Here is a 25,607-nt window from a genome sequence, read left to right as displayed (position 1 = left end):
ATAAGTGCCTTTGTTACTGCAGTATAGTATAGACCTACATTTAACATGTCTTAAAGCTACATATTAGAGAGCAGATTTATTAGGGGTGGGAAAAAAAATAATTTCACATATGTATCGTGATTATTTTCTTTACAATTTTGAAATAGATTTTTTGATGCCAGAATCAATATACTGTATTTGCTTCATTTGAGTCTATGCGAAGGTAGAAGGCAGTTACCACGTGTATAGTTGTAGTCTGAGTAACGTGACGTCATATCTGTTTCGTTCGAAAACAAACAACAGCCGGCCGCTGCGAGCCGAAATGAAAAAGTAGAAAACGGCAGAGTGTCTGCGTGGATACGACCTGCACCCTCTCATTTTAAATCCAACGTGGTAAACACTACACAGACAGTGAAGTACGGAAACACTTTGAGTTTCACACATTGCCAGGAAAAGCAGAACTAGACATCACGGCTAAAGCTGCATGCTAACTCTGTCATGGACAGGAAACATTATCGTATTGAGGTAACGTGCGATCAAGCCAGCAGTCACTCACATCTCTGTGGTCAAATCAACTGATGCTGCAACTGTAGAGCACCCATATATATATTCCTGACAATGACTGATATATTTGACTTCAGGATATCTCTGACTTCATACAATACATGCTGAAAATCAAACATTCTTACTGTATTAATTTAGATATTTTCCAAGGCAAAAGTCCCTACAAGTGTATGATTCAACTTTCGCCTATGGTCTAGTGTTGAAAAAGTTTTTTAAAAAAAATCGCAATAAATCACAATATTGAATCGCAATACTTAAAAATTGCAATACATATCGAATCGACACCCAAGTATTGAGATAGTACTGAAACGGGAGATAGGTGAATCTTCCCTGCCCTAATATTTATCCAAACTACAATTCAGTTAGGTCAAATGAAATTATAATATTCAAATAAAGCATTAAACATGTCTGTGTGTCTATGTATATGCATTGCCTGCATATGCTAGTGTGTGTGCAGGTTGTAGGATGAACAGAAGCCTTCATATGTTTAAGCATCCCATGTTTCCTCTCTGTCTCTCTCTCATGCTGTTAGCAGGTTTACTGGCCAGGCGGTGGGTGGCCTAATCACATTATGGCCGTACGTGACTGACTGGCACAGAGCCAAATTAGGGATAAGAATAAGGTAGATGACCAGAAGTGAGCTGTAGCTGGTCAACGCCAGGGGGGGCGGGGGAGAGAAAAAGCTGTCCACACATTGACAGACACACAGTACCTCTGTACCTGAATCAGTTCTCTCGTTTTACAGATGAGTAATATTTGGCTCCTTTTCCCTAACACATTTTGAGTGCTCCACAGTTGTGAAATCCATCCAGAGTGTGTACTCATGTGCCATTATTGTATACAGCGGGCCATCTTCCGTCTGCAACAAGTTGACATTCTTTGCATATCCCTCCATCTGCACCGGACAAAAGACGCAACACGCTCCTATTTGAATGTCGATGCATAGCTCGGGGGTAAATTCTACGCAGCCATTATAGAAAGATGTCTGGAGTACAGCCACCATTTTAGTGAGGCCAGGCATGCCGGAACAAGAAGGGTTAATGGCTGCTGCTTGGGGAGTGGGGGATGGATGACATTGATTGCTCAGGATGTTGACAGCACTTCTCCAATTTGATAGTGGAGCGGTTATTAGATGAAGAGGCTTGTTCTTAATAAAAGCATCATGTGATTTGCCCTCACTCTTCCAGTAGGAGGTTGAGTGGGCTCAAATGGCACCCATTGAGCTAAGAAAATACTCATTGTGTTAGACTCACTTTAGGCATAATCTCAAGATAATAATAAAAGGGGGAAAACTGGATCAGGTAAATTTCCACACACGCTTTGAAAAAGGTCAGCAGTAGTGCTGCACGATATTGGAAAAAACTGACATTAGTTTTTTTTTGCGATATTCATGTATATCGCGATATGAAAAAAATACAGGAATTTAATACATTTAATACATCAATCTCATGCACTTTGAGGGCAAAATTAAGAGGCTAGGTCAACAATTTAGTACTCTTGTAAATAATCATAAACGCAATGGTTGCATAGATATGGATGGTGATAACATGGCAAAAAAATGTCACACCCCAACGCATGCTTAACGAGACGGGGTTTGTGTTTCCCCCATCCATCAGCGCAGGGAGAGAGGGGGCAGCGAGCAGTCCACAGCCCAGGGAAGAAGCAATGTCCGGGCGAGGGGTGTTGTAAAGCTAACAGCTGGAGCCGCGAGCCACCTTCACCCTGGGCCTTTGCAAGCCGACCTACTAGAGGCGGTTGCAGCGCACTGCCATCGAGGAAATGCATCCGGGGAGGGACGGGATCCTACTACTACGAGTTGAATGCCCCAGGCAGACTCCGACCCCACCCGTTGAGAAGTGTAAAAATATATACGGTTCATTATGAAACTGGGGCGGGCGTGCCTACCTAAACTGTAGGTAATTAATGGTAGACACTGAATGAGTCTTATAGAATGAATACCATGCAAGTTTTCCTTTTGTGTCAACAGCAGAAGCAGCTGTAGCATGACATGTATGACATATCGTGCAGCCTTAATCAGCAGCCAATTGCATCCTGTGTAGGCCGCATTGAACCTATGTGAAGTAGGTCATTTTAATACAACAGGCTGGATGGCATAAAAAAAAAAAAAAGTGACACATTGGCTCATCTAAAATGTGGAGTACACCTAAAACACAGTTGTTGTTGTTTTGCAGCCTGCCATTTAAATCCTGCAGCCTAAACAAGGCCTAATGAAGGGAGGCACGTGCCATATTAGAGCCCTGTTAGCCCTGAACCGAACCCATAACCCCTGTCTTCCCACTGCGAGCTACTGTCATGGCTCTCTGTGTCCCACCCTGCACAGCTACACACTGCAGACCTAGTCCCCTGGGCCACAGCCATTGAACAGGAGCCAAATCAATAGCCCTGGATGTGCAAACACAGGGAAGTCCCCCCAGCCCCCTCCGGACGCAATCTCACAGCACACGTCAATACTCATCATCCTCAGTCATCTACCGCCACGCCAGGGAAACTGAGATGAGGGCAGGATCACAGCTCCCAGGGTGACCTAACCCCTTCACCTCCAACAACACACCCTAACTTTGACTAACACAGAGACGGTTTCCATGGGAAACCCTCATCAAATTGCAGTTATCTTAGAAGAAAAATGTGTGAACAGCCACACCTATCCTCAATGTAAACAAAATACATGCACATACAAAGCAAAATCCCTATGGCAACCCCCGCTAGTAAATCAAGGGTAACAAAATGTCACTGTGCTCTGGGTGCGAGCTCTGCCAGAATACAGACACAGGAGGGAGGGTGACTAGTGAAAATCACCGACATTCCTGTACACCAGTAACAGGACCTCACAGGAGAGCCCCTCTCATCCCACAGGTACTCTTAACATCTCATTCCCGGACTAATCTTTTTTAGCTAAATTGCTGCCTGTCAAAACAGTTCAGCAAGGGAAATCTTTTAAACAGACACAGCACCAGTAATTTAATCACAATCAAGGCTTCCAGCAGAAATCTGGATCGGAGCCAATAGTGATAAATGTCGAGTAGCCAAAAAAAAAGAGACTAAACGGATGCTTATTTTGTACATTTGACTAGAAAAGCAATCACCACGGAGACAGAGCGAAATCTCACTTCCTTCTCTGAAGTTTATAATTATGAGTTTTCTAAAATGTACTATAGTGACCTGAGATAGACGGCTTTATAGGTTATAGTTTTGTACACTTATTTGTGAAGAGAACTGGATCTGTGATTAAAGCTGATTACATATACAGTATTAAACCGGTTTCCTCATCTACTCAAGAACAAGATGTCTTTAGTCTTTCTAAGAAAGCGAATCTGCTTCCTCTCAGCATGCCTGTATAAACGAGCATTGTGGGGGGCAGCAATCTCTAATCCAAATCAAATAATGGGGCCTTGATCCCACAGCGGGACTCCAGGAATCATTTATAGTGGCTCTCGCCGTGGGGAGGGGTTGATGGGTGAGGGGCGGGCGCATTGGGCTGAGTGGATGGCGTCCTTTATCTGCTAACTACTGTAAAAGATCGCATGGTGAGCTGCCCATACGCTACCACCAACAAAGGCTCGGGCTAATCGTAATTCCATGTGCGACGAGAGGGAAGTAAATCTCACTGCCACTCGGGAACATATGGTCGAGGACCTACTTACAAACAGATCCACTACTGATTCCCTGCTCTCATTAAGAATTATTATGGAGCATAAAAAAGGTCACATATCACATGAGAGCCCTGCCGGCAGCAGAGAACAGGACCCATGGGCATGCCTGCCTCTGACTGTACGGTCATGTTTGTAGCTGGAACTGATTTCTGGCTTTTGGGGGGGAAACAGACGGAGTGGCAGGGACGAGGGGCTAAACGTCCAGGGGCAGAACGTGTTGCTACCTGCCCCGGCCTCAGCACCTCTAAACAGGCCACTGAAAACAGGCCTTCAGGCAAGACCACCCCTCCCTCCATTAATCACTCCAATTACAAAGCTGGAAAAGAGAAACAGAGGGAAAAAAAGAAGGGGGGGGTGCACAGATAGAAAGAGAATGAAAATAGGCAGGCAGGCAGACACATGCAGAAGAAAACATATGTACACTGATCAACACACCTCATCCAATTTCACACCAGAGAGAGAGAGAGAGCAACAATCATCTGTTGTATATATCTTATAAATAGCCCTTTTGTTTACCCTACCCTTTGTATTATAATTGTATAGTTTGTATTTACATGCTTTGGCAACATTGTCATGTCAATACAGCCACTTTTAAATAGAAAAAATGAATTGAAAGACAGAGAGAGAGGGGGAGAGAGAGAGCGAGAGAGACAGAGAGGAAGAAAAACAAGAAAGACATATGTCTGAAAGAAAGGGGTGGATCTACATATTTGGTTCCTGGGTAAACATATCTGTTGGTGACCAGCAAGTCTGGTTTGCCAAATAAACTGAGTGCATTTGTTCAGCTCCAGCCCTTTCACCAAGACACCACATTCCACAGGCAGAGGCCCCATCCCCCATTACACTAGCTGGCCCCTTTCGCTGCCTCACACAAATGCAACGTTTATAGGCTGGTGTGGCCAGAAGTTCACACTCATTGGTTCAAAGAGCCTTTCACAGGCAGAGCAAACATTTTAGTGAATCACATCTGTGCCACCACATACAGTACTCCATGAGTTAACCCTTTCCCGTGGTGTTGCAGGCGTGCCCATAAGAAACTAGACCTCAGAGAATATGGTTTTTCAGCTAAACTATGCACAGACTTGCATGGGGCCCCCCTCTGTAACCCCTCACGGATAATTTGATTTGAAGCTATTAGCTTTGCTCTGTGAAGTGTACAGTGACAGATATTAAGTTGTCCCCAATATGCAAAGCACTTATTTCACAAAGACACAAATTCATATACTCATAGCACTAAAAGAATTGTACAATAAAACCACATTGTTTTTGGGGCCCCTTGTATTCAACGCCGCTTTGAGCAAGAAGCTGTACAGCTGCATTCAGGTCAAAGCAGCTATTAGCTTTTTCTTCTGGGTTAAAAGCATTGGCTAAAAATACCTTGCATATCTCACATCTTTCAAAGCGCGAGCATCCACTTCACCCTCATGCTAATGGCAGCTGGAGACATCACACAGACCTGATAGGCCTTTATATACATTCTCATTATACTGACAGCGCCGGGAACTTGATACATTCACAATCAACAAAAACGCCTTCACTGCTATTAGGACACATCACATCTCATTACATATGAAATGGCAGAGGTCATAACGCCCTCAGTCAGATGGGTAAATTACTTCTTTGTCTGGCGTATGGTGGTGGTGGGGCAGAGGGGGGGGAATCAGTCCCGTTATTCCCAGGGTTTCCTCCATCAGAGAAGTCAGTGTTATGACTATCTCTCTGAATCGGCAGTATCAAATGTTCAAACCATAAGCGCAATTCACAGCTTTCTGTAGAGACTAATCGATAGGGAGCTATTTCTCCGTTCAGAACCGAAAGGTATCTGTTTCCTCTCAGCTAGCGTTAAGTGTGCAGGGGCATTCCACCTCTGACAGGCCTGTACCCCCCAGGGACCCCGGGTTGGGATGATGCAGCCAGTCATGCATCTGGAGCTCATCTCCAGGGGCCCAACTAGCCACTACATCTCTACTGGACGCTCAAAAGACAACAGAGACACCCAAAAACCTTGAAGAGGAACAACCAAACTCATGCTTAGTGGGGGAAATTATTGAGCCAAAATTCTACGAAAACAAACATCCAGAGTGTCATTGCTGTGGAGGTTATGCAATCATTATGCAACCAATTTTAGCCAGCAGCTATCAACTCACTGGTTTAAAATGTTAGCCGTCCTGTGAAATACTACCTTAGAACTTCTTTTTTCGACTGCTTTGAAAAATTAGAACATATTTCTCATTAACACTGTACTTGTATGTGACCAGAAAGTAATGTGCCATGGCTATATGGACGATACGCTGATCTCAGATCTTACTGGCTTTTATTTTGAGACTATGAGCATGGTGAGTCATTTGTTTGGTCTTTTTTGTTGGTTTATCAGTTTTAAATAATGCAAGGGAGCAATGCTAAAAGAAGTAGCAGCTACATTGCTCTGGTTACAGCCATCGCCTTTCTTTATTGTGCAATACCTGTCCTATGGAAAAACACCCATGACATGCTGCATCACAGGCTCTGGTCATGGTTGCTCAGTGTGCTTGTACCTGCAAAAAAGAAAATCCCAAAACACCTCTGAAACCATGTTGCGCCAACTTTGCAAATTGTTGGTTTATATATTCTTGATTAATCAAATTCTTAATGGTGATTCGGTTGATCACTAACATATATATTAGGACTGTCATAGTTAATGCAAATTTGTTTTAAAGCCACTAATTTCTTTAACGCAACTTGTGATTTTTAGGTTGTAGCGTGCTCTGTTTTAAAGCTAAAAAAAAAACGTACGCTAAATTTTGGCGAGGAAAATCTGGCATGGCCATTTTCAAAGGGTTCCCTTGACCTCTGACCTCAAGATATGTGAATGAAAATGGGTTCTATGGGTACCTATGAGTCTCCCCTTTACAGACATGCCCACTTTATGATAATCACATGCAGTTTGGGGCAAGTCATAGACAAGTCAGCACACTGACACACTGACAGCTGTTGTTGCTAGTTGGGCTTGAGGTTGCCATGTTACGATTTGAGCACATTTTTATGCTAAATGCAGTACCTGTGAGGGTTTCTGGACAATATTTGTCATTATTCTGTGTTGTTAATTGATTTCCAATAATAAAAAATATACATATATTTACATACAGCAAGCCTATTTGCCCACTCCCATGTTGATAGGAGTGTTAAATACTTGACAAATCTCCCTTTAAGGTGCATTTTGAACAGATAGAAAAAATGTGAAAAAATCGATTGACAGCCCTAATATATATTAACATACATATAGCGTACCTTTAGTCTACCTAACCACGTTTACAAACACAGATCATGTTGTATACTCTGTAAGTCACCTTTCTGCATAAGCTGGTTTAAGAAGAAATTATATTTGGCAGGTAAATTATTATGCTCAGTCAAACTAGATATTTAAATTGCTGATCGCCTCGAGGTACAAACAGAACCCAATTAAATGCTTGCTTTATACTACTATATGCTGCAGTTCAGCATATACACACACACACACACACACACATCAGTGAAGTACATTATATATGATCAGATAAGATAAAACTGTAATGATTCTCGTAGGGAAATTGGGTTGTTGCAGCTGCAGCAGGGAATATGATATAGATAACAGAGCAAACAGACTGTATTAAATGTTATACAACTGCAGAAAAAGGACATACTGTGAATAGTAAAACCAATAAATGCAAAGACATAAAGGGTTTCCAATTACAGAATTACAGGTAAGCCGATGTTTGCACAGCACATTCACTCAACCTTATTTCAATTTAATTCTACTCCTATTGTGCACAGCTATAGCCTATATGCCATTATTGTTTCAACCAAACACTATAAAGAGTGTTTTTCAACAATGCCATCTCCATAAAGCACAAGTAGCTCTAATTTGATGAACTCAATTTCATACGTATGCTCACTCATGTAAAGTCCACATGCATTAGTTAAAAGTCTCATTCCAAAGTATGAGTGATCAACTGAGAACGCTGCCTCCAAATGCAATGAATTTTGTGCTATCAATCATTCAGTTACCATTAGTTATTTTAAGGAAATGCTCTGAGCACACTTCCTCCCTGCGCTGACAGCGTGGAGCTTCCTCAGGTTTTCTAATCACATTTATTTAGGACAGGAAAACCTGAGATGTCTTTGTTTGAACAGATGGCTGACTAATCAAGGCTGGCCTCGCTGGGGGTTGGGGCATCCCAAATCTGCCACAAACATTGTTGAACCACATTAATATGCTGATGTTTGTTAGAAAAGAGCCTCGGGATCTGATACTCGTGATTATGTAAATACCCCACTCAGTACCTGCTTAAGAAGGACGGGGCGTGGCAAGATTATATTTCTGTTGTCAAATAATAAAGAGCAAAGAAAAAATTCAGCGCTGCAGGCTCCATCACACTGAAGGATACCAAACGACGGACTTCTGATAACCTCCTCATGCTACAACATATAGCTCTTATAATAACCTACATTCGCTGCAGCCCCTGCTGTTAATAATTCAATTTTCTGTGCCACTCTTTAATCATTTACTAACGTGGCTTTTGAAATTATTGACTGCAGTTGACATGGTCCATAGTACTATTCACAGTGTGATTGTCTATTAACCAGATCAGCTACAGGTCAGAGCCCGATGTGTTTTTTGTCATCTGAAATTCTTCAATAAAAGAGTTACGAGGGGTGAATCCAGTCATTTGTGTGCTGCTGACAACCATGCAAATATTAATTTAAAAAAGGGTCTGACAGTCCACTGCCTAAGTACAAACTAAAACAAATATTTTACACCTATAAAGCTAAATACATAAACTGATAATAGGAATGAAATGCAGTCAGAGGCAGCATGCTGTATTGAACCGAGGCCTGATTTTTAATTCCTCGAAATATGACAACGTGATCAACATCTGTCTATTTGATTAGCTTGTTTAATTTCATTACTTTATGCAGACATACCACCACATATATCACATATTTAAGAAATGCTCTTTTATCCAGAAATGCACAGCCATCTAAGCTCTCAGGAGTATATGTGATCTGCACAAGAGATTTTGTCCAAAAGAAAAGAAAATGTTCATATTCTTCAACATACCTCTGCTCTCCAATATACTGTGTGAATGAATGATTACAAACAGGACTTTGCTCATGCTAGCAGGAGTTGTGTTTTTTTTTCCTATAAGAAGCTGTGTATACTCTAACACAACACTTGTGATTACTAGCCAGTGGCTTTGACAGACACGCTGCTCACTGTTGGTTTCTTGTGATGATTGTGATTCAGGAAGTGAACAGCTTTGGAGGATGTACAGCTCTGAATGTAGAATGTAAATGTTGGAAGCTGAGCTGTGAACACATTGCTTTCAGTGTAATGTGACGTTTCCTGGGCAGCAGCCAGGACCTTTTTTTTTTCTCTTCCTTTCTCCTCTGCTGTTAGCTGCCTCTTACAAGCACGTGATTACACTCGGCTTGTGTTTGAAGACTTGGCAGCCGAACAATCTGGCCACATGCTATTATAAACTACATGGGATTTTGGCAGGCAGCGCGATGACTGTGCAGCCTGAAAAGCCGGCAGGCTTCAGTGAAAGGAAAGACTCCTGTACCTCTTTCTGTGTTTACCCAAGGGCCTTGACACAGTGGCCCAGTTAGCACCTTACAGAGCCCTGACACCAGCTTGGAGCTCAGCCAAAGCAGTTGCAGAAGACAGCCAAGAAAGCCACTAACAATAGACGACTCTCACTCTTAACCTCCTCACTGCTTGGCTCTACAAGCAGCAAAGTGGAGGCCAGAACTGCCAAAGAGACCAGATCTTTTGTCGGCAACTGCAGTTTACCAGTTGGAGAAAGTTGTGGCTGCAACACAAATGTTCTCATAAATGTCACGTTGCTTTATGTCCCCAATATGACACAGCCTACACTTTAACTGCAAACAATTCCATCATTAAACTTATGATGCATCGCAAGAAAGACGTTCTCAGAAATGTCACGTTGCTTTACGTCCCAGATTTGACACAGCCTACACCTTAATTCCAAACAAGTTCATCATTGAACTTATTAAATTAGCATCGTAAATAAGACGTACTCATAGTTGTCAAGTTGCTATATGTCCCAGATATGACAGAGACCACACCTTAACTGTAAAAACAATTTCATCATTTTACTTATTAAATTAGCGTCGTAAAGAAGACGTTCTCTTAACTGTCACATTGGTTTATGTCCCAGATATAACAGAGCCTACACCTTAACTGCAAACAATGTCATCATTAAAATTAAGACACAGAATTTGTACCTCTACTAACACCTTTTCTCCTGAGGGATAAAACAATTATATCACACCAAAAGAACTGCAATATGACTTTATCTACATTACGCAGTCCTGCAATGTGGACGTTACAGCAACACAAACCGAGGGAAATGGTTACGTTAGTGAAGTCACTTTAAATGCAATCACTGTATCGAACCGTAATACTTTTTTTTTTGGCACTAACCGAAATGTGTTGGCAATAGGACTGGGCAATATATCTATATTATATCAATATCGTGATATGAGACTAAATATCTTAGATTTTAGAAATGGTAATATTGCATGAGTGTTGTCTTTTCCTGGTTTTAAAGGCTGCATTATAGTAAAGTGATGTAATTTTCTGAACTTACCAAACTATTCTAGCTGTTCTTTTATTTGCCCTTACCCACTTATATTATATCCATATTACTGATGATTATTTATCAAAAAGCTCATTGTGTAAGTATTTTGTAAAAGCACCAATAGTCAACACTACAATATTTACAATATCAATATTGAGGTATTTGGTCAAAAGTATCCTGATATTGGAGTTTCTTTGAAACTGAAGTTTGGCTTCTTTTGCAAAATGAAAAAAAAGGGCTTTGTTCACACTCCTCAAAACAAAAAGGATTATTATTTTAGTATCACACTGACACTAGAATCGAAAGACACAATACCAAGCTTAAGTCAGTGGTGATGACATTATCAGAATAACTTTAGTGATTATGTTGTTGTGACAAATACTTTAATAGGATGGTTACACTTAAAATGTATGTTTAGCTTGACATGGCTTCACTGCTGGAAAACTCAGGTAAAACTCAAGTATCATCTGTACATGCAACGAATGCACCACGTGAGCAGACCAACATGTTAAACACACAGTATATATATGAGACCACACTGTACACGGTACAAGGACAACAGGACCTCACATACTGTGCCAAGGGTCACTGCAACACACAGTGTGAACAGTAGTCTATATACATGTGTGTACTGTATATATCACTATATGCAGTCAGCCTATATAAAACTCAGGGAGACTTTGCTCAACAGTGTCATATGACCTTGGCTCTACTTCCCTGCTGCAGCTGCCGAAGGGGCTGGTGGACGTCTTTGTTTCATTTGGCTATTCCCCGCTCTCTGTTTGCCTTCATTAAAGAGCAGGTGTTGAGATATGCTGAGTGGGAGTGGTTGTAAAGGACGAATGGAACCAGCACTGGTGTGGCTGGGGAGGGGGGGCTTGTGGTTTCACTACCAACTGATCAAATTACAACAGGCATCAGTAGCTCAGTTTCCATTAGGAGCAAGGAAGTCAATCCTCCAGGGTCGATTTGGGGGGAAAAAAAGTGTGACAACTCTAATGGACATGCAACATTTGCATTTAAATGTGAGAACTTTTTGCCTTTCAATTCAATTAAATGGAGACGAGCAGCAGCGTGGCCCTCGGCGACGATGCGCATGAGGGGTCATCCAAAAGGTCATTTGCATGATGTCGTAGGAGCGATTACTTGAGCTGCAAGGCAAACACCTCTAACACAAAAGGCAAGGAGACCTTGTGCTCTTAACAGGTACATTTGGCAAAGCAATATAAAATGGGTCTGTTGTGAGGAGCACAACATACACTACTTATTCCTCTCGTAAAGACATTTCTGTTATTCAAGGGACTAGTGGCAGTTAAAGTGGGATCTGAATTGAGGTGTGGAACAATCGGACTTCGAGGGGCCCAACTATACGCAAACATGTCCACAATGCAAATCACCAACGTATATAGATAATACAGCCACAAAGGAAATGAGCATTTCAACGTCGTAACAGCTGCGTTTTCTATCTCGCTGAAGGAGGTATAGACGTGAGAAATGGGGAAACTACAAATAAGATCTATGACACAATTGACACTTGTAAATTATAAAATTAAGACTAATGGAAATGTATCCAATGTTGGATGTATAACATACATTTGAACAGGTTTGATGCTAGAAAAACTGTGTTTAGTTAAAAATAAATAGCTCTTCCAAATGTTTTCAAGCCATGGGACAACCGGGCTCCATTTAAAAGAAGTTTGGTCCAAGTATTCTCCATCTAGGATATTAGTGTGGCATATACTTGACCCAAACTAACAATGTAGAGTGAAAATGTAACTATCAATGTAAACCATTCTAGGGATGCACCGATACCGGATCTGATATTGGGCCGATACTGACTCAAACAGTTGGATCGGGTGACAATGGGGCCATATTCAATTCAATTCTATGTTTATATACCATATACATTATGGACTGGAATTTTAATTTCTGTTTAAATTTTGACCAATTTGTTGCTGCATTAAAAAGGAATTGTAAATTCTGTAAATTTTTGAAGATTTTTTACAGAGTTGTTGGTGATTTATTATTTTAATAATAAATAACAATTCACAAAAATGTATATATATGTATTTATTTGTTACATTTTGTTTAACAAAGTTAAGAAAGCTATGATTAAGTCAAGCCTGATGTTGCCTCACACATAAAAGAATGATCCCAGTCACTTCCACACAGTGAGGCATACAGCTTATTAATTAAACACTGGTATCGGATCGGTACTCGGTATCTGCCGATACCATCACAACATCATCATCATCATCTCACATTTTAAATCCAATGTGGTAAACACTTCACATACAGTAAAGTATGGATTTCACACATTGCCAGGAAAAGCAGAGCTAGACATCATGGCTAAAGCTGCATGCTAACTCTGTCATGGACAGGAAACGTTATCGTATTGAGTTAACGTGCGGTCAAGCCAGCCGTCACACGCATTTCCATGGTCAAAGCAGCCGACGCTACAACTATAGAGCACACATATACTGACATTTATGTTAAATGCATTCAAACGGCCCCGATGGAGCGGACCATGGATGTAGAAAGACAACGGAGCTGACGGGAGAGCTAGCGACGGACTTGGCGAAGTTCGCAGAAGTATACATGTGTTACTACGTCCGGTTTTCAAAATAAAGTGTTAACAAAGAGAATTGTATATAAAAAATACATATAAAGAAATAAGATTGATTAGATTATGTTAACCAGAAGTATAAAACATTACAAGTCCCTTATAAATTAAAAAGAAAATATCACTAATTTGTGAGGGAAATGTCTTTATTCTTTGATTTTTGGGTTGCTGGAAAAATTAAATAATGCCTGACAGTGACTGATATATTTGACTTCAGGACATTTGACTACATAGATGTTGAAAATCAAACATTTCACTCTATCAATTTAGATATTTTCCTAAGTCAAAGTCCCTAGAAGTGTATGATTCAACTTTTTCCCCATGGTCTAGTGTTAAAAAAGTTAATAAAAATCGCAATAAATCGCTATCTCGAATCGCAATACATATCGAATTGGCACCCAAGTATCGTGATATCAAATCTGGAGATCTGTGAATCGTCCCAGCCCTACTACACACTGCCATTAGTACTGTGTTTGACCAGTGGCTGAGGTGAGGGGACTGGACACACACCAAGAGAAGCCTCCTCCCGTCTGCCAGCAGCAGATGTGCCCTTTGGGACTCAGACAAATAAAATAAAGTGTCTCTGCCTGCACCAGCGAGCCCTCCCATCCAGCTCCTCCCATTCAGGCCCTTTGGCTTTTTTCTTTTACGGCCCCTGCGACACCGAGTGAAATGAATTGAAAGATCACCAATCAGGGGCCCCGACTACAACACGGACACCCACCCACCCACCCCCGTCAAGCCCCCTGTCTCTTGTTGGGAGCCCCCGGTGGGAATGTTCACTGTTTGAAGAGTTAACTCTTTAATTCCGTCTGGAATGTTTCCTCTGGGTGGGGCAGCGTAGTGTAGTGTGTTGGGCCAGACCACTAACCCCTCTTCTCCTTCCACAGTATCTCCTCCTCCCTCCCCCCCTTCATCTAGCTACTAAATTCAATACCTCTATTTCTGGGCAGGGGGAATCGTCCACACGTAGCTGTTAAGAGCAGGTCAGCACAAAATGAAACTTGGTCTACACCAGCACGATTACACCTTACACTCCCAATTCAGATATATCTGAAATTGTCATTCGCATGTGAACAATTTCCCACCCACACTCGTTTAATAGATGTTTCCCATCCACACTAATGTACCAAAAACATAGAAAGTTGTTATAATCTCAGTTGAGCAAGTTCAGGTCACTTGAGCTGGCAGTGTTACACTTATGCACTTGACAAACTGGCATCAAAAATCAGTAAGCATTGCAACACTACTATGCCATACTGGAGATTTTCAGTTTATCCAGATTAATATTTGGTGGCTGCCAAAAATGTCACCAGCTTAGATTTAAAATAAATGTATCATAATGTGGTCATTGTCATACACAGTAGGGCTGCAACTAATGATTATATCATTGTCCGTTAATCTGTTGATTATTTTCTCGATTAATCGATTAGTTGTTTGGTTTATAAAATGTCAGAAAGTGGTGAAAAATGACGATCAGTTTTTTTTTCTTCTTTTTGTCCACAACTCAAAGATATTCAGTTTACGGTCAAAGATGACTAAAGAAACCAGAAAATATTCACATTGAAGAAGCTAAAATCTTCTAAAAAAATGACTCAAACCGATTAATCAATTATCAAAATACTTGGCTATTATTTTAATAGTTGATAACTAATCAATTAATCTTTGACGTTCTAATACACAGCTCACAGGCTTGGCTATTTGGATGAATATTGTATTGTATAACAAGATTGTATTACTTCACTTTTGACCTTTCATATGGGACTATTTTTAACAGACAATTCAAATGAAGTTAAATGTTCCAATACTGCCTATACATCAACTCTACTGGAAACTGGAATAGCAAAATATAATTACGACACAAATTCAGCCGTCGCCATACCAGTCGGGCTACATTAAGTACGACGTAGTATCAATCAGAAAAATGCCATTAAAGAAGGCAATCCAGAGTTAAAAGCCCGGTCGCCTCCATCCGACCCAACCAGCCAAGGCCTGCTGTTAATGAGGCAAAGCAAGGTTCACACAGCATTGAACTACAAACACAAACTGAAAAAATCCCACAGCAGCGCACCATATAAATGAATGTGTAAACACTACACCTCTGTTCAAAATGCTACCAAAACCAACCCCCCAAAGAGAGTTTAGCACTTAATAGAAAAAGACATGCAAAAGTAAAATAATAACTGACATAAAGTGCTTTTAGTTTTTATAAAGCCTGAACTAAACAGGCAGATCACTTAAAAACATTTTTTTTTAATTAATTGAAGTGCTTGTTGCACAAACCTGAATGCAAAACAACAATAAAATGCAAATCTTTTAACTCTGTCTGTTCTAGCAAACAGTGCACACGTCACATTCATGTTGTAGTTGTTCTGGTTGGACAACATGAAAACAGGAATAGAGAAAGAAATAGCATGTCAAAAATATTGAGGAGAATTTCCCCCCGGTGAGCTAAAAATAAAGTTAAAATCAGACACCTTATGGACAGCCTTATCTGTGTTGAGATCAGTGTTGTAGCTCAGGGGGGGGATTTGGAAATGAGGTTAACCATTTAGAGTCCTGGCCATTCATCACAAATGTCATTAGTAACATAATTTTGTAGTCATGAAGTCATCCAGATGATAAAGAACCTGGTGAGGAATTAAAATGACTCACATTCAGAAGAAGTAATGAAGAAAAATAGAAAAGAGCGTTAATAAATGTAAGTGAGTGTGCATCAGGAATACATGTAAAAAGGAAATGTATTAGTGCTCCATTTAGATTAAAATGACATATTCCTTGACACATAAGGTCAAGGAATCCCAATTTTACAAGTCATTCAATTTTCATCTTGGTGGTCAAAAATCCTCAAATGTGGGAACCACTGAACTGTTAAACAAAAGAAGCTTGAATAAGGAAATTTAAGAATTTATCGGCACTTACACTGTGCTAAACAATAACTGACGTACTGACTTAATGTGCAGAGTTGGTCCTTCTCTGCAACGTTCTTTTATTCTTGGTTCAAACATGTAAAACAATGTATTCATTGTGATATGAAAGCATTGTTGTCAGTGTTCACAGCAGAAATGAGCAGTCAGGGTTGAGGTTTTCAATTCCTCTTGTAGCTCAACAGAGAAAATACAGGTTTCACACATTACAGATAAGCTTCTTGTTCTGAACAAGCACTGCGACATGTTTTAATGGCCCTCAGCCTTCCTCATTGTTTCTCATCTGAATTACCTCCATTTGCATGCGGTTTGTACAAATAGGGGTCAGATGGTAATTCCAGCCTTATTACATCAGCCTAACAGGAAGTCCAGTAAACAGTATAAGACTAAGTACACCATTTAAAACCCACTGACAGTTATGGCATGTGAGACACCAACATATCATTCAGAAAGCAGAAATCAGGTCAGGTTGGCATATATGGAGCATGCACATCAGGCAGCGAGGCGCCCCGGCTCCCGCTGAGACACTACGGAGAGACATGATGATACTGTTGTACGCTTCTCACACAACCAGTGGCCTTCCCAACAACACTGCAGCGGGTGGGCTGATTCACCAGGGCAGATTTGTTCCACATTCCACTGTCAAAATGAAAACATGAGTCCATCTGCTAACTACAATGTCCTCCTCACTTATCATAAATGAACCATAAACGAGTCCAAACATTCCAGCCTCTAAAAGCTCAAACACAATCCTTATTGATCTCTGCGCTGCAGCCGTGCAGCTCCCCACTTCCTGGCTGATGTGTTGCTGGGGCGACAGCTAAATTATGCAACAGCGCTGGCTCAACAGACAGGCTTCAGTGCTCGAGCAGCAGAAGCAGGGCTTCAAGGGTGGCAAATGATGGCAGGGCTCAGCAGGAACAGATGCCTTGTCACCTCCAGAAACCAGATTTGGACCACTGCGGTCTGTTTGCCTTTGTTGGACAACACTAATGTGTCAAATGTATCCGTCACCCAAGCTGTAGACTAGCTGTGCCTTCTTCTGTTCTGCCCAGGCAAATAAGAGTACTGCATTTGCACTGATTTACTTAGTGTGACATGATGAAACAACAACGTTTTCCATATTATCCTGACCTGGTTTGCAGCATTTCTTCATTAAAAACCTCTCTGATCCGACCCAAATGACAAACTATAAATCTAATCAGGCTGTAGGGGGTAATTATCCAGCCTCTTGTAATTGAGCCTTCTAAATACGTTACCTTGCGCAATCAAAAGCTAAGTAAGTATTGCGATTGTACACGAATTGTGATTAGATATTAGGATTTATTGCAATTTTTGTTAAGTTTTTTAACACTAGACAATGGGAAAAGTTGAATCATACACTTCTAGGGAATTTTACTTTGTAGTCAGAGATGTCCTGAAGTCAAATATATCATTCATTGTCAGGAATTATTAATGTATTTTGTGTGTACAGTTTCCTTTGTTAACACCTTATTTTGAAAACAAGACATAGTCGCACGTGTATGAAGTGTAGGAAATGCGAGTGACGGCTGGCTTGACCGCATGTTTCCTGTCCATGACAGAGTTAGCTCTGCTTTTCCTGGCAATGTGTGAAACCCACAGTGTTTCCATACTTTACTGTATGTGTAGTGTTTACCACTTTGGATTTAACAGGTACAGGACATATCCACATGGACCCTCCGCTGTTTTCTGCTTTCTCGTTACGACCGACTGCGGTTTGTTTTGGTTGACGGATACAGAACGGATATGATGTCACGTTACTCGGGCTACAACAATAAAAGCGGTGACTTCCTTCATATAGATTCAAATGAAGCAATTTGATCGATTCTGGTATTAAAAAATGTATTTCAAATTCATAAATAAAATAAAAAAAAATGCATTACATAGGTGAATTGTTTTTTTTCCCCACCCCTAATAATGTGATTCATTGAATCATGGGATATCATTACACAACACCAACGCACCACCCCAATTACAAACAATTTTAATGTGGCCAACAATCTGTCAACGTGATGCCTAATTACAAGCCTGGCAAGCACTCCTAAAACATATTATTCAGCCCTGTGATGTGATGAGAGAGAAGTACTCATATCGGTTTCTATGTCTTCTAGCCTTGTCATCACTCTCCCTCTGTGATCACAGCAATTTAAATGCAGACATGCTCTGCTCACTGCCTCCACTTTGTCTCATTTGTCACAAGACAGAGTTGCCCAGGAACAAACGGCATTTTAACATAAAACTTCTAAACCTGTGGAACGAAAGCCACTGCTCCCACACACCACCTGTAGCATACCACAGACCACCTCTCAGTTTCAACATCCAGCCAATCCAACTGAAGCGCTGTCATCAGCGATACAGTGCGACATAAGACACAATCTGTGTTCTGCGGGCATGATTAAAACTATTAATCACAGAGGGATTATCGCAAGGAGTGAAGGGGTCTATGGACGTGTGTGTGTGTGAGCCGGAGGGGTGGGGATGTGGGGGGGGGGGGTGGATTACAGGGGTCATGCAGCCTCTGTCCCACTGCGGTGGAGGCCAAAGTGCTGAGGCTGTCCGGCTGCCCACCCTGGCTCTCTCTTTCTCCACGCGACGCCTTTGTCCATCCCCTTGTTTGACAATTATTTACTCTGCTGTTTAGGACGGGGCTGAGGTCACCACACATACATCACTGACACGAAAACACTGGCTACCCGTGTCTGTCCACCCCCATCTGACCTGTACAGGCCCTCACCACTCATATACACTCAAAACACTTAGGAGTACAGGACTACAAGACAGACTAATCAAACGGCTGTCAGTCAAGTGTTGCTGCTGGCATACAACTAAACTTGTTACTACAGCGATATGCAATGGTTGTTTGTTCTTATCCTGCAGTATGTCACTCATGTTCCACCCACTGTTTAGGACCTATGTCTGACCTTTGCAATAATAGTTGCTTCAAATGTGGGTGAACTAGCAAATGGACATTATTATTATGTTTGTGGTCACAGCATTTACACGCAGGGTGCTTTGTTTAAAAGCCTCCTCCCAATGTGACGGGCTACATAAAATGTAAATGTTAATGTAAATGGTCTTCCGTACATTTGTTTCTTCTAGCTAGCCATCCCATCTCTCCTCTGTCACTGCTTTTAGGACATAATAAATGTGCTCCTCCCTACATTATTATAGAGGGGGGAGTGGGAGGTCGGTATTTGCGGCATCTGCCTGGCTCGTCTCTGGCCTCTCGAAGACAATGACATCAAAAAAAAAAAAAAAAACAGTTCCCCTGCCTCCACTGTCCCCCTCCCCCTACAGCGGTGCAACCTGAAACTGCCTGAAGAGATGAGCCGTCATTAAATACTGCAGAGCTGACATAATGACAGGAAAGATAAAAGAGAGGAAACAAAAAAAAAAGGCCAGACCAATTCTCGTCCCATAATGCCTCCCCCAACCCCCAGGCTCGGCCCGCCTCTCCCTAATAAAAGACACCGGGCTACAGATAGGCCACTGGTCAGCTACAACTTTGGCTGCTGTGATCTTCTGTTCTGACATCGTTCACACAAGAGCCTGGCCATCTCGCAGTATAATACTACTCCACTCTTTCTGACACCTATGGAAACAATAAGCAGCTCAAACAATGCAATGAAACTCCATATCATACAATATTCATAATCAAGTGATGTTTTTTAATCATCTCCAGCAGATCCGTGTGAGGGCAGAAACTCTAGATTATATACAATAAGACTACTACTGCTCCTCCTCCCACCTCTTTACTACTGCCTTACCTAAATTTGGAAATGTGGTCAAGAGAAGCACCATTCAAAGACATTTGCCTTTAAATAGACAGTAATAAAATCCAGACACATGATAGTGCAGCATCGAGCTCCGATATGTCCTCTGACACTGCCCACTCTTGTGCAACTAAGGCTTTTTATATCACCCACATGCTGCTGAGCTCTCTTTAACCTGCTATGTCCTGAGCTATGATGCTAAACCACATGTAGCTTGGCTCGCTTCCCAGTTGGCATTCCAGCGTTTTGTAACACTGTGCTGAGGCAATATTTACCTCCAAGGGAAAGTGCACTTGGCACACAGCCGAAACTCTTGGGTTGGGGGGTAGAGAGGGGTGACAGGTTGCTACTGTGTGTACTACATCCAAACTTCCCACCCACCCAAAATCCTCGTGCTGACCCGGCCAACCACCCACAGCCTCACAGCAGCAGTCCTGCCCTGGCTCACTCCGCTACCTGGATCAGAGCCAAACCAGAGGCTGAGCAAAGCGCCAAGAGGGACGGAGAGCGAGAGAGACACACACACACACACACACACACTGAATGTGAGCGCAGAGGGAGAGAACTAGTGTGAACACATTGCGCCCCAGCCTGGCCCTCTGCCAGGACTCACTTAGGAGGATTTTTAGCCACAAAAGCCAATCAGCGGTCATTCATCCGCAGAGATTTGAATTGTCTCTCAAATATACTGCTGGAGAGATTTGTCACAAAATCAAGATTAAGCAGTCGCGCACAGCAGGGGGGCTGGACTGAGAAATCAAACCCAACGGGAGAGTGATGAACAGCGAAAGGCCTTACTCCTTTGGGTAACAATGAACAGTGTTTGGATTATGCAGCTCTGTGTTGACTAAATATACGTAAAGATCTGACATTTTTTTCAGACAGATATGCTTGGCAGAGGAAAACCTTCATATATAGTGTCCAAAAATCATTCTCAATAGAGTAATCCTGCTTTATACACATGACAATGTTTAAAAGGTAACTTTCGGAAGACATAACTGGACCAAAACAAGACTTGAAGTAATAAGGAGGAAATGGGGTGGCTAGGGAGCCAAAGCAGGGCACTAACCTGTCTGAAGTGATCGTCTAATCCCCAGTCGGCCTGTCCGTTTGGAGAGGTAGCAGAGTGAGGCCCCGCTGGAGACAGGCCCTCGTCAGGTTCCTGCTTCACTCTGATAGGTGGGGATGCAGCCCTCTGGGGGGCCGACGCGGAGTAACTGCCGTACGGACGGGCCGGGATGCGGGACGCACTCTGCTGCAAAGCGAGGGTCTGCTTGCGGAGGAACTCCAGACCGCTGGCACTTGCCTCATCCTCGTCACTGCCCTCGTCCCCCTCCATCATCTCATTGTCGTCGTCCTCATCCCCAGAATACCGGCCTCTGTCCTCGTCATCCTCTCTTTCCGAGTCCACGCTGCTCTGATTGGAGACCCTGGGAGGCAACCCAACACCGGGGACAACTCCAGCCAGGCCTTTGCCCATGAAGCTGGCCCCAGAAGCCCGGGCAGCCGCCAGGATGGCCTGCTGGGCGGCTACCTGCTGGGCATACATGATGTGGGCCTCTCGCAGCTTCCTCTCCTTGCGCTCCATTTCCAGCCGGGCCTGCTGCTGGCGCTGGAGCTGCTCCATTACCGCCTCCAGCTTCATCCCCCCTGTAGAGGCGCTCTGAGGAAAGGCCACACCAGGTTCCTGAGACATGCTGGGCTGTGGGAGGAAGAGAAGCAGTCGTGGATGACATACTGAAATCTAATTACCCCTTTATCTCATTATACAAGGATGAAATAAGACACGAGTAAGGCACATGCACGAAAATAAATAAATAACTAAAGCTACACTTGAAACGAAAGATGCCTGATTTTAATACAATAACATGATAATCCAACCATATCATTTCCACCAGTAGTAAAAACTTGCTAAATTGTAACTCCTTGCTCTCAGTCATTTTAGTCAATGTTTGAACCAGGGTGAGTGAGCCAAAAGTTAGAAAATCTTCAGCACCACAGCAATGAAACTAAACTATACTTATATGAACAAAGAAAAATATGTATCCTCCCTTGTGTGTTCTCAAGGCTCTCAACGTTTAGCATGAGTAAAAGCAGAAACAATGAAGCAGGAAAAGTCACTAAAACTGACAGCTATGTCACCAGGCACATTACAAAGCTGCCCTTGCAACCCTGAAGAACACTTTTAAAGTTTTAGGGAGTGCACACAGGTATCACAGCTACACTTTAAAACATTTAAGACACCACAGCAGCCAACCACGAAAGACTCGTAAAAAACATAAAAATGTTAGTTATTCACTTGAAGTATTACACTGTGGCTTATTGTAGGAGTAAGTTAGTACAGTGGTTTCTCATAGCAAACTCCTTTTATACACTTTATCAAAGCAAGGGGTGAATAATTGGCCCCAAATATTGCGTTTTTTAGCAAGGAGAATAAAATGGCAATACATCTAAACTATACTTATATGAACAAAGAAAAATATGTATCCTCCCTTGTGTGTTCTCAAGGCTCTCAACTTTTAGCAAACAAACAATGAAGCAGGAAAAATCACTAAAACTGTCAGTAATGTCATCAGGCACATTACAAAGCTGCAAGGCCAAACCTTTGCAAAAAAAAGAAAAGGACTAAAGCAACCCTGAAGAACACTTTTAAGGTTTAAGGGATTGCACACAGGTATCACAACTGGTAACACCAGAGGAGAAAAACACATAAAAATGTTAGTTATTCACTTGAAGTATTGCACTGTGGCTTATTATAGGAGTAAGTTAATACAGTGCTTTCTCATAGCAAACTCCTATTACACTTTATCAAAGCAAGGGGGTGAATAATTGGCCCCAAATATATTGCGTTTTTAGCAAAGACAGGACAGTAAAATGATCATTCATATCAACTAGCAGCTAAATAGTGTTCAAACTAGTTAACGTCAGCTAGTTTGACCTGTTGGGGAGATGAACTGCTTACATATAAGCCTTCAGCAAAAAAGTGTTAATTGAAAAAGAAAGGTAAGCTGACCTCCAGGCTTTTAGCATGAGTAAAAGCAGAAACAATGAAGCAGAAAAAATCCCTAAAACTGACAGCAATGTCACCAGGCACATTACGAGGTTTTAGGGAGTGTACACAGGTATCACAGCTACGCTTTAAAGACTCTTTGGTGATACCAGAGGAGAAAAACACATCAAAATGTTAGTTATTCACTTGAAGTATTACACTGTGGCTTATTGTAGGAGTAAGTTAATACAGTGATCTCTCATAGCAAACTCATATTTCACTTTATCAAAGCAAGGGGGTGAATAATTGGCCCCATATATTGTGTTTTTTAGCAAAGACAGGACAGTAAAATGGTCATTCATATCAACTAGCAGCTAAATAGTGTTCAAACTGATGAACTGCTTCCATATAAGCCTTCAGCAAGAAAGTGTTAAATGAAAAAAAAAGGTAAACTGAACTCCAGACACATTAATAAGGCTTTTAGCATGTTTAAAAGCAGAAACAGTGAAGCAGAGAAAAATCACTAAAACTGACAGCTATGTCACCAGGCACATTACAAAGCTGCCAAACCAAACCTTTGCAAAAAAAAAAGGACTAAAGCAACCCTGAAGAACACTTTCAAGGTTTTAGGGAGTGCACACAGGTATCCCAGCTACACTTTAAAGACTCTTTGGTGATACCAGATGAGAAAAACACATACAAATGTTAGTTATTCACTTGAAGTATTACACTGTGGCTTATTGTAGGAGTAAGTCAGTCCAGTGATTTCTCATAGCAAACTCCTATTATACACTTTATCAAAGCAAGGAGGTGAATAATTGGCCCCAAATATTGCTTTTTTAGCAAAGACAGGACAGTAAAATGGTCATTCATATCAACTAGCAGCTAAATAGTGTTCAAACTGATGAACTGCTTCCATATAAGCCTTCAGAAAGAAAGTGTTAAATGAAAAAGAAGGTAAACTGAACTCCAGACACATTAATAAGGCTTTTAGCATGAGAAAAAGCAGAAACAATGAAGCAGAAAAAATCACTAAAACTGACAGTAATGTCACCAGGCACATTACAAAAACAGTAGAATGGTCATTCATATAACTAACTAGCAGCTAAATAGTGTTCAAACTGATGAACTGCTTCCATATAAGCCTTCAGCAAGAAAGTGTTAAATGAAAAAGAAAGGTAAACTGAACTGCAGACATATTAATAAGGCAAAACAACCACTAAAAGTGAAAAGAAATGAGTTAAAACTGTTAAACGGATACACCTTTTCCGCATTTAGTTAGCGAGCTCGCTGCCACATCCTCATCAGAAATAGACCTTAACAACATTATGCGTTTCACACAAATAAGCTAAAACTAGCATATTAAGTAGTAAATAAGTTAGGCATTTTTTTCTAAACATGTATTACAGTGTTGACAAGATTGCAAAGTTAAAATAAGTTAAAAAAAAAAAAAAAACCTACCATACGGTCAAATTAGCTGTGAGAACTTCTTCTTTCAGACAGTCAAACTGCGTCTTTTTGAAGTGTTTTTGTTATTTCTAGCTCGTCCCAGATGAGAGAAATGTAAAAAGCATTACCGCGACTCACCATTTGTGCCTTACTACTGCTTGAATTGTCCACCATCCCTCCTTCCTTCCTTCCTTCCTTCCTTCCTCGGTCTTTCTCGTCCTTCCCTCCTCTCAGGTTTGTGGCTCTTCGTTCAAACAACTTGTAAACACGCGCAGAGGAGATACTGTGCATGCACCGTAAACACGCACCGAGCGACGTAAAAACACGCACAGACACACCGACCGACAGATCCTCCAGCAGTAGAATAATAATAATGACGCTCCTGCTGCTGCTGCTGCTGTGCTCTCTTCTTCTTCTTTTTTTCCTCCACCCAGTGATTTTCGTGATTTTTTTCCTTCTTTTAATAGAAAAGCGGACCGAGTGGAAAATGGCCCGGTCTCATATCTCTGCTGCTGCTGAGAGGTAACTCCCTTCACTCCCTTCTTTTTTTTTTTTTTTTTTCCTCCCCTTCAATTGACACCCCCCGCATGGAGACACACAGCAGCATTTAGACCCGCCCAGCAGACACAGCAACAAGTCTCATTCACAGCCTTTTCACTTCCATATGACACTCTTATTAAAGTAGATTTACCTATAATTTATTCATTATCTTCATTTTATAATATAGCATTTAGTTTGGTTGGATGTCTGTGCAAGAAGTAGTAGTAGTAGAAGCATAAAGCAAAAGTATATATATATATATATACTTTTGCTTTATGTATATATATATATATATGTATATATATATATATATATATATAAGGTGCAGTAGTAGTACCATAAAGCAAAAGTATACCCAGATATATAAATATACTTTTGCTTTATGCTACTACTACTGCATCTATATTATAAATACTATAATATAGTATTTAGTTTGGATGTCTGTGCA

At 41.4% G+C, this 25,607-nt stretch overlaps 1 protein-coding gene across 3 annotated transcripts in view; it reads right to left on the bottom strand.

Annotated features, from left to right (window-relative positions):
* The window catches only part of LOC119478058 (AT-rich interactive domain-containing protein 3B-like), a 62,604-nt gene extending 37,255 nt beyond the window's left edge, over positions 1–25,349 (bottom strand). The window contains exons 1-2 of one of the 3 annotated variants that reach the window (XM_037752473.1): positions 24,758–25,349; positions 21,251–21,883 (exon numbers count right to left, since the gene is read on the bottom strand). In XM_037752473.1, the coding sequence (XP_037608401.1) occupies positions 21,251–21,883; positions 24,758–24,910 (786 nt within the window). In that variant the 5' untranslated portion in view covers positions 24,911–25,349. The other 2 variants (XM_037752465.1, XM_037752484.1) reach the window with 2 other exon arrangements.
* Between the last annotated feature and the right edge of the window lie 258 nt (positions 25,350–25,607).

This window comes from Sebastes umbrosus, chromosome 2, assembly GCF_015220745.1.
Source record: "Sebastes umbrosus isolate fSebUmb1 chromosome 2, fSebUmb1.pri, whole genome shotgun sequence".
Lineage (NCBI taxonomy): Eukaryota > Metazoa > Chordata > Actinopteri > Perciformes > Sebastidae > Sebastes > Sebastes umbrosus.
This window is presented reverse-complemented; position numbering and strand designations above follow the sequence as displayed.